General features: G+C 32.2%; 1 protein-coding gene across 11 annotated transcripts in view; it reads right to left on the bottom strand.

The window, feature by feature from the left end:
* Positions 1-15,014, bottom strand: part of Immp1l (inner mitochondrial membrane peptidase subunit 1) — a 73,177-nt gene that overhangs the window by 29,292 nt on the left and 28,871 nt on the right. For all 11 annotated transcript variants that reach the window (XM_013359627.4, XM_040284570.2, XM_013359630.4 and 8 more), the window contains one exon: positions 1,246-1,379. In XM_013359627.4, coding sequence (XP_013215081.1) covers positions 1,246-1,379 — 134 coding nt within the window. The remainder of the gene's footprint in view (positions 1-1,245; positions 1,380-15,014) is intronic.

Below are 15,014 nucleotides of genomic sequence, written 5' to 3'. Positions count from 1 at the left end.
CCATGAGGACAGGTTCCTTGTCTCTAACTAAAGCCAAGAACAGAGTTTAGAATAAAGTTGATACTCAGTACATATTTGTTGGATGAATAAATGAATGATTCACTTTCTTGCTATTTGTTAAATATCATCCAGTAACTATGGTCGTAATTTATTAAATGGTATAATCATATTTTCAATTAGTCAATATCCTTCTTCCTCTTCAAAGAGAATAGGTTACTCATTTGATGGACAAATTTATATTTTCTATTTAAAAATATTGGCATAATGAGATGTATTTTAAAGATATACATATTTGCATGTCTTAAAATAATAATCTTGATTTATGTCTCAAAACTGAAATGTATAATAACTGTTATTAAAAATATAAATACAGTCTCCATCTACCCTACTTATTTTGTAAATAAAAATTTTGATTCAAAACTTTCTACTCAGGCAGAAATAACAAAGAATACAATGAAAGTTTGTTTGCAACTTCTAGAATAACCAAGGTAACTTTGAAAAATTAAGGAGAGAAATTTCAGTTAAATGTATTTATTTACATAACTCCAACTCAACCTGAGGTTTTTGACTGTAAATCTGTTGGTGCAAACTTAATATAAAAAAAATAACAACAACAACAATAAAAGAAAAACCTATTGACAGGCCAGTCAAATATTCTTCCAATTACATGACAAAGGATTTGAACAGTCATTTGGACACACTGATGATGTAATACTGAGAACAAGCATTGTTAGAGGATGAAGAGACAGCTTTAACATTCTAATTGACATTTGCAGAGTAATCCTTTGTTTTAATGACACTTAACTTCAGTAGTTCTGAGTAGGAGTTTTGGAAACTGCACAAATTCGTGTTGAAATTCCTTATCTGCTACTTATTGTGTGACCTATTTAATTTAAATACACCAGGAAGTGTAAAGACTAAATGAGTTAATAAGAACACAACATTGAACATATCTTGGAAACAGTTAATAGCATTCAATAAATGGTAACAATTATTATTATAATATTAGTCAAGTAAGAAGACCTTATGTGCCTGTTAGAATACAGAACACATTTAAAGGCTCTTATATTCATACTAGTGTCCATACAAACACTCTCTTCTATCCTAACATTTTAAAAGATTTTGTTTTAACTTTCATAAGTTATTCATTAAATATCTTCAATTTAAATGAAGGGGAACATATTTTCCTCCAAATAAAAACAAGTATATATTTAAAATGAATATTCTTCAATGTAAAACACTTACCATTACAACACCACCAACGTATTCAAAAGCACAATGGGCTATACAGCCATACTGAATAGTATAGCCAACAAGTCGGAAGGTTTTTCCCAGAACACCACGAAGCATAGTTCTATGTAGACTCTGCCACCATTGGCCTGATGTAAATTTCAAAAAGTTTCACGATCAATACTACTCAAAAACACTTAAGAAATAGCTCTATTCTAAAATATTTGATAGTCACCAAGAATATACAAATATAGTTTGGTACCAAAAAGCAAGAGCTTATTGAGCTTATTTTAATTTTTGTTAAAAATATTTTAAGTGGCTAATTATTGCTACCAGATATTTTGATCTACCAGAGATTGTACAAAATAAATGTCACCGAGTTTAGATAACTAGTAGATGTTGAACTAGTCTGTTCCCTTCCATGTCTCACTTATTTCCTGGCATTAAGGCAAGCACTTAACATATTAATTCTTTCAAAGAAGAAATAGTTTTTCCTATTTGTTCTTTGCTGTACTAATATTGGGTTTATCAAATATTGTGATACAATGGAGAAACCATTAGAAGAGCTGTAGAGAGTCAAGTTTTAAATTGGTCCTTTTGTGAACTTATGTGATCTTCTGTGAAATTAAACCTTTCAGAAGCTAAATAAAAAGAAAATAATCCCAATAGCTTGGGAGGCTGAGATAGGAGGATTCAGAGTTCAAAGCCAGCCTCAGCAATAGTAAGTCACTAAGCAACTCAGTGGGACCCTGTCTCTAAATAAAATACAAAAAGGGACTGGGGAGTGGCTCAATGGTGGAGTGCCCCTGAGTTCAACCCCCAGTACCAAAAAACAACAACAAAAAAGGAAATAATAATATCTCAAAAAATGGTTCTGATAATCAAATTCAATAATATATGTCAAAGTGTTCTGGAAATTATAGTTACTTACAGTTGTCCGCTATCAACTGCTGATATAATAATAAACACATGAATATTATAAAATAGCACAAAGTGCCACATATTTTTAAGATATAGAATATTAGAATATTCTATAAATTTAAAATATTAATATAATTTATTTTAAATATCTAGCATCTGTGCATTCCTTTCCCTTTATCTCTTACAATTATATTTCGAGCATTCTCAACTAATACCTTAGGCTACTATACATTGTTCTCTGATTAAATTTCTTAAAATACTTCAATAATATTTAACAGTTGTTGAGTGCTTGCTTACTCTATATCAGGCTTTACATAAACTACCTCTGTAAGGCAGATATTATTGCCATCCTCAATTTATACATAAGAAAAAAGGAGTCCAGTGGTAGTAACTTGCTCAATACTACAAAGATGGTAAATGAGAGGAGCTCAAGAACTAAATCATTAAGTTATGCTGACTCCCATATTACTAAACTAATCCATAACCCCAACAGATCTTTAGAAGATCAAGCCAAATTACTTACAATTATTTCAAAGATCTGGACAGATGGCTCCCCTCCCATCCTCATTCCATCCTGATCTTCCCTAATACTCCTAAGTAAGTTGAAATATATTGATCTCTCCCTCAAGTAAACTTTGACCAGTCAATACTTATTTATGCCAATACCCATGCTTGAAATATTCTTCATGATATTTGTGGTATAACAGGAAGTGTCCTCTTGTTCTTGGCACAAAGCTCCTAAAACTCTTGGAATAACTGGTTGACAGGAGCTCCTTTCAGTCACACTGACTTCATGCTAAGGGTTGGATGAGGTCTCTAAATAACCTGATATGGAGCTGCTCACCCAAAAGAGCAGCTAGCTAGTTACTACTTAGAACTTGCTGTTCCATGCTCCAACCTCTAGGAAAGAAGTGAGACGGCTGGAGATTAAGGTCTACAAAAGTTTTGGGGGAAAAAAACAATAGCTCTTGGACAAATAGATCTAAAATTTGAGGAGCTTTCAGGTATATAATGCATCTGTGGCTAAGAAAAGAGTGCCAAACCTCAGCTCCATGGGGACCGAAGTCCTCCTGCACTGGAGATCTTGCCCTATGTACCTCTTCATCTGACTACTCATTTGAATTCCTTTTAATATCCCTTATAACAAATTGGTAATCATCAGTAAAATGTTTGCCTGAGTTCAGTGATCTATTCTCACAAATTATCAAACCCTAGAAGGGGGTTTAGGAATCCCTGACTTACATACTCAGTCAGTGGTACAGGAAACCTGGACTTATAATTGGCATCTGAAGTAGGGTCAGTATTGTAGGACTGAGCCCTAACTTATAGAACAGGAAACTAACTCCAGGTAGTATCAGAATTGAATTTTAAGACAGTTAGTCAACATCCACAAGAGAATTGATTTGTGGTATTAAAAATGTTGTGTGAGTAGAAGAAATTGTGTGTTTTTTGCGGATAGCCACGACCTACCTAATTTGCTACTATTCTCATTAGGTAAACTTTTTCTTCTCCTCTGGATTCCTGGGGTCGTTATTGTTCATTTTTGTATAGTTAAGAACACTGTTTCTAGAATAAATGTGCAAGAGTTTGTATACTGGCTCTACCACATTTATCTGTGTGACTTTCAGGAGGTTATTTTGCCTCTATAAATCTGTGTCCTTATCAATAAAATGAGCTTAATATCAGAAAGGATATTAAGGATTATACATGATGAATCATGTAATCTGTGTGGAAGAATATTTAAATAAATGTTAGTTACTATTTTTTTTCATTTGGCAATCAGCTATACTAACTATATAACTTCACAACATTAATTCTATCAGTAAGTTTCTCAACAACTTGTCTTTCCATAAAATAATAGAATTTTAGATACCAGCAGCATAGGACAGTATCTTTTGCTTATTAGTGTTTATTCTCCTCTAACACATTCAGTATATCTCTTCTCCTGATAAGTCTTCATTGGCACCTAGGCACTCATCAACCTTAAGCATACACTGATTATACTTACCATACTATATTTGTCTATGTCTGTCTCTCTTACTATAAACTATATATATTTGTTTATATGTCTGTGAATCTAAAAATTTTCTTAGTAAGTTTGTTGTAAGCTTATGTATATTTCAGATAGTATAAAGGAGTAAATATATTAAGTAGCTGGGAATCAGGATTCTCACTGTAAGAGAAAAAAGCAACAAATATGGAATGGGAGTTTAGTGATGAACTGAAGGTATCAAAAATTGTTACTTAAATACATATACACATATATGTTTGTTTGCATCCCTGCTTGCTTGTATAAAATGTCATCCTGGCTATGAATCCTTTTGAAAAGGCCACTAAAAAAAACAAAGTCAACGTAGTAATAATGACAGCACATTTAGCACCCAGATTTTTGGTTTTCAAATATCATTCTCCCCCAGGAAAAACAGACAGTCTTGTGCCAGAGAACAAATAACTAAGACTACGGAAGATCTTATAGGAACCATTTTGAAGGATCTCTCATTGACCAAATTTGGAACAATATGTCTAAATAATAATAGTAATGGATAATACATTAAATTAATAATGTAATCTACTGAAAAGAAAGAAGTATGTGTTAGGAATGGTAAAGTTCTTTATAGAAAAATGGCAGCTAATAAATGTAGAGGGAATTACATAATCACTACCAATGTAATAATTAATTCAGGAAGGACCATGATTAGATGTCACAATTCAGTGTGTGAAAAGGTGTTGGTAAACACCTTTTGCAAAGTGTCAAAGTAGGTACCTTATTACAAAGAGAACAAGTTTGGGCAAATATATGTTCACTAAGTGATCAAATTTAGCAGCATAAATAATGGGCTAAACTAACATTATATAGCCTTCTAACATAATACAATGACAAGTACTTCATCAGCTACATACCAGCCTTGCTAAAAACGTCAAACCTAAATCTAGCTATGAACAGACAGACACACACATAGTGGAATTATGCAAGAGAATGAGCTTGACCATATAAAAAATATATAAATTCAATGAAAAACATTGTGAGTAGCAAGAGTACTATTTTAAATTATAAGAAAATAGAAGGAATGACAATCAAATACAATATGAAATTCTTAAATGGATCCTGGAGTGAAAGAGGAAAAAAAAAGCTTTTTAAATACACATTATGGGGCTCGGGGTGGGCTCAGTGGTACAGTGCTTGCCAGCATGTGTGAGGCACTGGGTTTGATCCTTAACACCACATAAAAATAAATAAATAAAACAAAGGCATTGTGCCCACCTACAACTAAAATAAATAAATAAATAAATAAAACATATTATGGCACAACTTGGGAACAAAACCATATCACTATGACATGAAACCATATCAAATGTACATAGAGCCATATCATTATTAATATTAAATTTTCGAATATCATGCTGGACCAGAAGATGACCTTGTTCACAGAAGGTGAAGTGAATTATTTAGAAATTAACATCATAACTGCAACTTCCTTTCAATTGGCTCACTTCTACTAATACTAATATATATTTAAACAAATAGATATAGACAAATTTCTATACATACACACACTTACAAGTAAGATAAAGCTAATGTGGCAAATGTTCATTGTTAAACTCAGATGAACTTGTATACAATTGTGTATTGTGCTATTTTTTTTAAGAAAAATTGGAGAATAAAACATTTTAAAGCAACACGTGGAGAAAAAAGGTACCTTCAGAGTCATTCATTAATTCACTCATTAATTCAACAAGTATTATTGAGCTACTACTGTTTTCTAAAACCTGAGTTCAATCCAGGAAATTCAATAGTGAACATAATGCCTATCATAAAGTTTATGGTCAGGCAGATGTCACACATATGTAAAGTAACTAAACAAATACATGAATATACTGAGTAATTTCTGTAGAAAAAGATGACAGGAACAGTGACAGGGAGCAATGAGTGAGGCATCATTTCCTTATGATGAGCCAGGAACAACTTTTCTAAGAAAAATGCCATTAAAATTAGGTTTTGAAAGAATTTTTTTAAAAACTATATAAGAATTATATAGGAAACTGAAAAAGCTGGAGCACTGTGTAAAGGACATAAAATCAGACTGGAGAGAGGTAAGATCATTCAACATCTTGAAGAATTGGGAATTTTATTCTAATGGGAAGCCATTGAACAATTTTAAGCATGAAAGTAACACGATCTGATTTATAATTTAAGATTACTCTCATTCTATGAGAAAGGAATGGAAGGAGGCCCCAAATGGAAAAGGACAGAGGCTAGTTGAGCAGGCAAGAGATGATGTTCAACAAATTATGCTGGTAGCAATGTAAATGGACAGAAATGGGTAGACTTAAGAAACTGAATAGGAAAAAAAGAGATTGAAGAAGTAAAAAAAAAAAAAAAAGAAAGAAAGAAAGAAAAAAAAGGCAAAAGCAAGGAAGAATTATAAATGACTCCTAAACTAGTTATATGAGGGTCTACCTACATGGGTCTACCATACCCACATGTAGGGTATAAAAATTAAGAAGCTACTTTGCTGTGTTAAATTTGATATACTTGTGAACTATCCAAGAGAAACGTGTATAATATTGGAGCTCAAAGAAGGTTTCATACACAGGAAGTCTTGAAGATAAGATTCCTATATCAATGATGATTCTCAATGATTATTATATTCTACTGCAAACGATAGGAAACTGGAATAATAGTAACTCAAGAAAGAGGTTCATTTTCTAACAACATCCAATTTACGTGCAGAAAGAGTGAAGAAATAAAGAGTTTATTCCCAATTTAATTTTTTTTTAATCTAGGAAAAGACTATATAACTAAATTCAACATGCTAGAAGAATATAATGTTTTCTTTATAAGTTTTGTAGCCCTATCTGACCTTTAAAAATCATGTGATATATTACTTGTGGAAAATTTTTAAATATAAAAGGGAGATATGGAAATGGATATCAGCCAACTCTTTTGAAAAAAGTCTGACTATGAAGGCCAGCAAAACAGGAGGTTATGGTTTATAAACCTCACCAATATTGACAGGGCCAGATAATTCTTTGTTGGGGGCAGCTATCTTATGCATTGTATGGTTTTGGCATCATCCTTCACTTCTAGATGCCAATAGTCTCCTATCTGTGATAAATTTAAATGTCTTCAGGCACTGTTAAATGTCCTCTGGGATGAAAAATTGCCCCCACTGAGAACCAATGTAGTGAAGCAATAGGAGGAACACAGGGGCAAGCATGTTTAAAAAACACAGAAACAACACAAGATTGAGGGCCAATGTTAATGATCCTGTTGGGGGAGAGGCTTATGATGAGAAGAAACTACTGATGAGGAAGGAGTAAAAAGCAGAGTTACATAGAGTTGACTGAACATTGAAGTAAAGGAGGCAAGCAGAGACTCCTGAGCCAGCTGTGACAGAGTAGCTTATAATAGGATAAACTTCTCTGTGAAAACAAGTAAAAATATACTACAAAATCTGGATAAAATAATCAAAATAGTTGTTTAAAGACATTAGGCCTAAGTGTAGGCAGGATCTGAGGAAGAGGACATATGTAAGAAGGGAAGAACATAAGGTGAGCTCCACATTTACCTGGACTTTTCTATGAAAGTATGAGAGGGCTAGGCAAATCATACCACAAGAAAATAGGTTTGAGTAGAAAATCGAAGTCCCATTTGGCTGAGACAGATTGTTATTTTTGCCTGTCAAGGTAGATAGGATGTGAGGATCAAACTGCAGAGAAGCAGGAACCTTAATTTGGCTTTCAATCTCCCCTTGAGGCACTCTAATTGTCATCTGAGCAGCGTAAGACATCCAGAATCCCCACAAAAATGCTGCAGATTAAAAGCTAACAATTTGGGCTACAGAGATGCAACTAAAGAAAGCCACACAATGTTAAGGAAACAGAAGTTGGACTTCAAGATCTTCCATGATCAGCTATGTTAGTGAGGATGATAATAAAGTTGCCTCCTATGAGTGAAGGCAAAATTGAAATAGATCAGCCTTAAGAAGGAATAAGACCCTGTTCATACATTATCACTGGAAAAACACACACGACCCTTTAATTTTCACAGAAAAAATACATCATTTAGAACTTTTCTAGTGCTTTTAAATTGTACTTGAATTGAAACATAATTCACACAAAATCCATCCTTTTGAAGTGTACAATGCCTTTTTATATATTCACAAGGCTATACCACTATCATCATCTATTTTTAGAACATTTTTGTCATCTCAAAAAGAGGAATGACTATACCAATTAGCAGCCTGTCTCCATTACTTCCTTCTCTTCCTTACAGCTCTTGGCAACTGTGGATTTGCCTATTCTGGAGATTTCATATGAATGAAATAATATAATATGTGACATTTTATGACTGGCTTCTATCATTTAGAATAATGTGCTCCAGGTTCATCCATGTTGAAGTATGTAAAAGAATATAATTCCTTTGTACGAAAGAATAGTATTCCAACGCATTACTATAACATTTTTGTTTGAATTCATAAGCTAAAACACATTTGAGTTGATTGGGGCTATTATGAATAATGTTGCTATAAACATTTAAGAACCAGTTTTGTGTGAGTATATGTTTTCAATTATCTTGTGTGTAAACCTAGAAATGGAATTGTGGGGTCAGAGTACTGCTGTAAAATGTTTAACTTTTTGCTAAAAGAGTTACTAAACTGCTAAACTGTTAAAGAACTGTCAAACTGTTTCCCAAAGCAGGCTACTTTACGTTTTCACTAGCAATGTATAAGGGTCCCAATTTCTCCATATCTCTGTCAATACTTAATATTATACTTGTTGACTTTTTCCATCCCAGCAAATGTAAAGTAACATCTCAGGATGGTTTTGATTTACATTTTCATTATAATAAATAATGTTGAGCACCATTTTCATTTGCTTATTGGCCATTTGCATATCTTCTTTGGAAAAGGGCTATTCAAATCCTTTGCTCATTTAAAACATTAGATTATAATTTTTAATTTAACTCAACCAAAGATTATTAGCATACTATAAATGACTGTTTCAATTAAAACAAATTATAATATAGAACCGCATTTTTAAATCAAAAGGAAAAAATACATAGCAAAAAGAGACCAACAAATGATTCAGATATTAAAGTTAACATACAAAGATTTTAAAATAACAGCATTAAGAAAAAGAAAAAGAAGAAGTAATTCACAAAGAAAAATCCTGTGATCATCTCAAATGATGCAGCTGATACCATTCAACATCTACTCATAATAAACTTAAACAAGAGCTTTTGCAGCCTGGTAAGGTTTATTTACAAATACAAACAATAAATAAAAAACAACAAAACTCTAGAGACCATGTTTTACCTAATGAGAAATAATGATTTTCACTAAAAAAGGTATGTTGAAAATAATGAAGTTATATCAATCAACTTCAATAATTATTATTATCAGACCATATTAAGAAAGCAAAACCCAGCCATTTTCTTCATTATGAATTTAAATATCAGGTCATAAAAAGGATAAAATTAAAACTGTTCCTATAATCCCATATACTCAGTGGCCCATAGATTGAATATAATCATTTTACAAATTCCAGTGGACAATTATTTTCAGTAGAAATTTTATAAAATGCTGACTGTAAAATAAATGCTAAAGACCCAGAATATAAACATTAAGAAAAACAAAGTTGATAGACTTACTTCAGATATCAAGATTCATTATCAACTGATAGTAATTAAGATATTATATTGGGCAAATTCAGACAAATCAATGGAATAAAGAATCCAGGAACAGATCCACACATTGAAGATTATCTAATTTACAAAAAAGGCTCTAATAGAAATGATAATCTTTTCAACAACATATACCTATTTAGAAAAAAAAAAAAGAAAGAAAGAAACGGCCACCTTGTCCCACACCCTCAACATACACAAAAATTATTTTGAGGGCTAGAGTTGTAGCACAGTGATAGAACATTTGCTCAGCATACACACAGCCCTAGGTATACACAGAGCTGCCAAAAAAGAAAAAAAATGGATTGTATACAATTTTAAATGATAAAACAATAAAACATTTAGAAAAAATAGGGATTATTTATTTTAATTACACTGGGGTAAGGCTAATATTTCTTAAATAGGACAACAAGTACTAACACTAACGACTGATCAACTGGATTATATAAATCATATGTTACATCAAAAATACTACTTAAAAAGCAAAAGGGCAATCTACATGTTGGAAGAATATATCTAAATAAATATCTGACAAAGGCACATACAAATATATATAAGTCCAAAAGATCAGTGAGAAAAAGATAACCTAATAAAAAATAAGCAAAATTCAGAGACTTCACAAAAGAGGACATCCAAATTGTTAATGTATTAGTCAGGTTTCTCTAGAGGAATATAACCCATAGAATATGTGTGTATGTTTGTGTGTGTGTGTGTGTGTGTGTGTGTGTGTGTGTGTGTGTGTGTGCATGCGCGCGCTATAAAAGGACAGTCTTTAGAATGGTTTACTGGATAGTCCCATAATGGCTATCTATAATCTGGAAGCTGCTCAGTCCAAAAAGCTATTTTCAAGGCCTGGAAACTCCTTAAAAAGATGCTAGCTGGAGTTCACATTCAAAAGCTAAAGAAGCTGAACTGTGATGCTCTTAGTCAATGGCAGCAGCAAAACAACCAACCAACCAAAACACATATATACATTAAAAAAAAAAAACCCCAAAACAAAAACAAAAACCCTCAATCTGTTCTAGAAGAATCAATCTTTCATACACAATATGCTTTCCTCCTCCTCCCGCTTTTTGTTCTATCTAGGCCCCCAAGCTATTGGATAGCACCCCAAGTTCAGAGAAGATCTTCCCTTAGTTTACTGTCAACATGCAAATCGTCTCTGGAAGCATCCTCACAGACACACCTAGAAGTCTGCTTTACTAATTTTCTAAATGTCTTTCTATTAGTTAAGATAACAACCAAGATTAATCAGAAGAGTTTAAAAAAAAAAACATAAAAAGCTGGATCTTCAGGAAACTACAAATTAAAACCAGAAAGAGAAATTATCAGAAAACTACCACTATGGCTAAAACTAAAGACAACAAGTTCTTAAAAAGGTAGAGCAATTGGAAATAGGAACACTCTTTAACTGCTGTCAAAAATAAATTTATACAATCACTTTGGAAGACTGGTAGTATTATTTACTATTTACTCATAGATTCATATGCCACATAATGAGATGCTTATATTCATCAACAGACCTTTACAAGAACATTCATAGCAGTTTTATTCAAAATCAATCTCTCTTTCTCTCTCTCTCTCCTCCCTCCCTCCCCTCCCGATCACAGTGCTGGGGATCAAACTTGGGGCCTTGAGTATGCTGGGCAAGCACTCTACTACTGAGACACATCCCCAAGCCCATTCATAATATATCAAACCAAAGTCAATCATCATAAAAACGGGCAAGCTTTAGTATGTTCACACACTGGGATACTACACATCAATAAAAAGAATAAACTCAAAAGAGCTTACAGTGTATGATTCCATTTATATTCTTAATTTTTATGAAAATCAAATAGAAACAAAACTAATCTGCAGAGGTAAAGACAGTAGTTTACCTTGGGGAGTAGCATCTGAGCTTCAGTGTTAGGAGTGATTACACAGGTATATGCATATGTACAAATACACAATGTGGTATGTATGTATGATACTTCATTTTTTTTAATGTAAGAAAGAAAGGGAATCAAACAAAAGTAGACAGATTGCTTTTGATAAAAGCTGAAACACTGGGCTCGGGTTGTGTCTCAGTGGTAGAGCTGTTGCCTAGACTGAGTGAGGAAATGGGTTCGATTCTCAGCACCACATATAAATAAAAAAAGTCCACTGAGAACTAAAAAAAAGTTTTAAATAAAAAAGCTGAAACACTTTATTCAATGACAACTAGGGAAAAAATGGATTTGGATATTGGCAGTTTTTTCAGTTTGATGGTTGGGCTAATGTTAAATAACCAACTAAAAAGATTGAGGAAAGGGAACACTAGAAACTGAAAAGAAATTAGAGATTTCTTCATCCTTAGAAGGTACTGGGCATAGGCATACAATTCTAAGATCTTGATTTAGATCCAATGACAGAAATAGACCCAAGAGTAATTTCAGACTAATAAAAGTCACAAAGAAAACATCCACCTGATTGTTCACATTAGAAATTCCTTTGAAAAGAGGAGGCATTTTGTTTCAGAAACCAGATAAAGTATAATATATCAAATGCTAATTAAAAACATAGTTTATAGACATTAATTCATTCTACAGAGTAAGCAACCAATGAGAAAAGGGATTAGTATCTTTACTTTTTGTTGTTCTGATAGAGCAATGGAGTTTAGCGATTAAAGAAGTGCTCACATAAAGGAAAAGTGAGCAGAAACAAGGAGATGGGGAAGCAGAAAACAAATTAACAACATAGTTTTGCTATATTTACTTTCATTTGAACAAGAAAAAATACATTCTGACATTTCTAAGACCTACATTCAAATTCAAGAATACTTACAATAACATATTTTCCCATAGAAATATGGATATAAAGTAACTGAAAGATATATGTCCATTTCAGATCTTAAATGGAAGTTATTGTGACAAGTACAGAACAACAAAGACTCATTAAGATAGGGATACAGTATGGTGCACACTGCTCAATAGCTAAATAATTCACTCTCACACAGCAGCCTCTCCATCAAAGTAATTCAAATTCCTGTCATTTCAAAATCACCTTAGAGGCTGCTCATGAATTGTTCAAATCTATAAATGTTAAATCTACTGTAAGACTTGTACAGGGGTTACTTTTTATTTTTCAGAACTACAAATTCAAAGTGCTCTGATCCCCATAATCTATGAAGATTTTATAAAACCTTTCCGTTTCATTCCTAGAGGAAATAACTGCGATCATTTTGAGGTTTAAAGAAGTGAAGACTGTTTTAAATCTGACTGCAGCTTCCAAATAGCTTGATAAGTGAAAGCCAACCAAAATTCAAAATTCAGATTCTCAAGCTCCCATCACATAGTTAGTGAATGAGACTTTCTGGGAGCAACACCACAGAATTTATAGTTTTAACAGGCTGCCATGAAGGAATTCCAGTGAAGAGCTTTGTGTTGTCATTTGAGACCACAGAAACATACTTGACACTTTCAGAAGTCTGATAAAACTCAGCCATTCACTGTTTTTAAAATGAATGTTAATATTGGGATAATTCTATAAATTGTCACAAATTAAACTTTAGAATGCTAATATTTCAATGTATTTCATTAATAATGTTATTTTCTTGGGTTCACTTATAAATATGTGTGTGTGTGTGTGTGTGTGTGTGTGTGTGAGATCAAAACTTTTAATATAATCATCATCTTTCACAAATGTCATTCATCCACCAATAATTCCCCAACCACTATATGATCCATCTTTTCAGAATACAGTAGTTGTATGAGCAATAGTGGAAGGGTATTAACTCAAATGAAAAAATAGCATTTACTGTCATCATAGGCTAACTGACACTGTTGCCAGTCTGCAGTTCATGTAGGCTCTTTAGAGAGAAATGAAGTCTATAAATCACCAAATGAGAAAAATTGACTTAATCACACATTGATCAAGAATTATCTAATATTCCCAACCAGTTCCATCTTATACCTCTTTTTAAACAATTTTTCATTCTCATACTTCCAAAACCAAATCGAAACAAACAAACAAAAAAACCCTCAACTCTTACTGACATCATTGAGTCTTGTACTCATGTTACAAATTAAATTAGTAATATAGCTTTTCAAGATGAGCCAAATTCCCTATGAGTTAAGGTACCAAATTTAAGTAACCTCTATCAAGATGAAAAGAATATATATCATTGAGAAAATATCACATATTTATGTCTAATTTAATTAAGGGGTGAGTTTATTCAAAACATTCCAAAAGAAATAACAATGTCTCATCAAATAAGAAAGATGCCTAAAATGGAACGAGAAAAAAAAAAACACTAACTTTAAGACTACTCAGTTAATTGCTGAATAAAAGAACAAACATAAGTAAATGTTTGCCATGTTTAATAAATGATGCCAAATTGTTTTGAACAGAAAATTATTTTAAATAAAAAATAGGTAAGTAGTAAATATACAACACTGACTACTATAGAAAGTTATCCTGATAATAGGCTTCCTAGCTAAATAATTTGAAATTACACATAAACCAAATATTTTAGACTTAAAATGCAAATAATTATGAGGATAAGAAAAAGGTGTCAGTCCATTTATTTCATAGTAAACTCTTTTAATCATGACTGCAGAATTTTAAATAATTTTAATAGTTAAACTATAAATAGAAAGCTAAAGAAATCCTTCATAAACAGCATAATTTAGTTCAGGAGAAATATTTTTAAGCTTTCCCATTCCTTCATTTAAAATGTAGTGAAAATGAAGAAACATATTTTGGAGTACAGCAGCTTGGAACCAATTAAACCAAACACATTAAAAATAACAAGTTAGGAAGAGTCGATGAAAGAGCTCTATGTAAGTTTATTGTATTTTGCCTGTTGACTTTTCCAATAAAGACCTTATATGGAGAATAAAAGGTACTACATACAATCAGAGGCTACAGGTACATGAATACATCATGTGTAAAATGGATGTTTATATTTTATCTTTATAACTTCAAGAAAATATGTTAGTCATTTATATTTGGTTTAAAAATATTAGGTTTAAAAACATTTAGACTGAGGTTAAGGCTATTAAATTTAAGGCTACTAAATCACAAAACAGGATAAGATAAAAATCAAGTTCTATGAATAAATATTTTTAAATTAAGTACTCTAGGATCATAACACTGACAACACTAATTATCTTTTCTACTCTTGGCAGTTATGTTGCATACTGTTTGGGTGACT

Source organism: Ictidomys tridecemlineatus, chromosome 4, assembly GCF_052094955.1.
Source record: "Ictidomys tridecemlineatus isolate mIctTri1 chromosome 4, mIctTri1.hap1, whole genome shotgun sequence".
Lineage (NCBI taxonomy): Eukaryota > Metazoa > Chordata > Mammalia > Rodentia > Sciuridae > Ictidomys > Ictidomys tridecemlineatus.
Note: the sequence above shows the minus strand (reverse complement) of the source record. Positions and strands in the feature narration are given on the sequence as shown.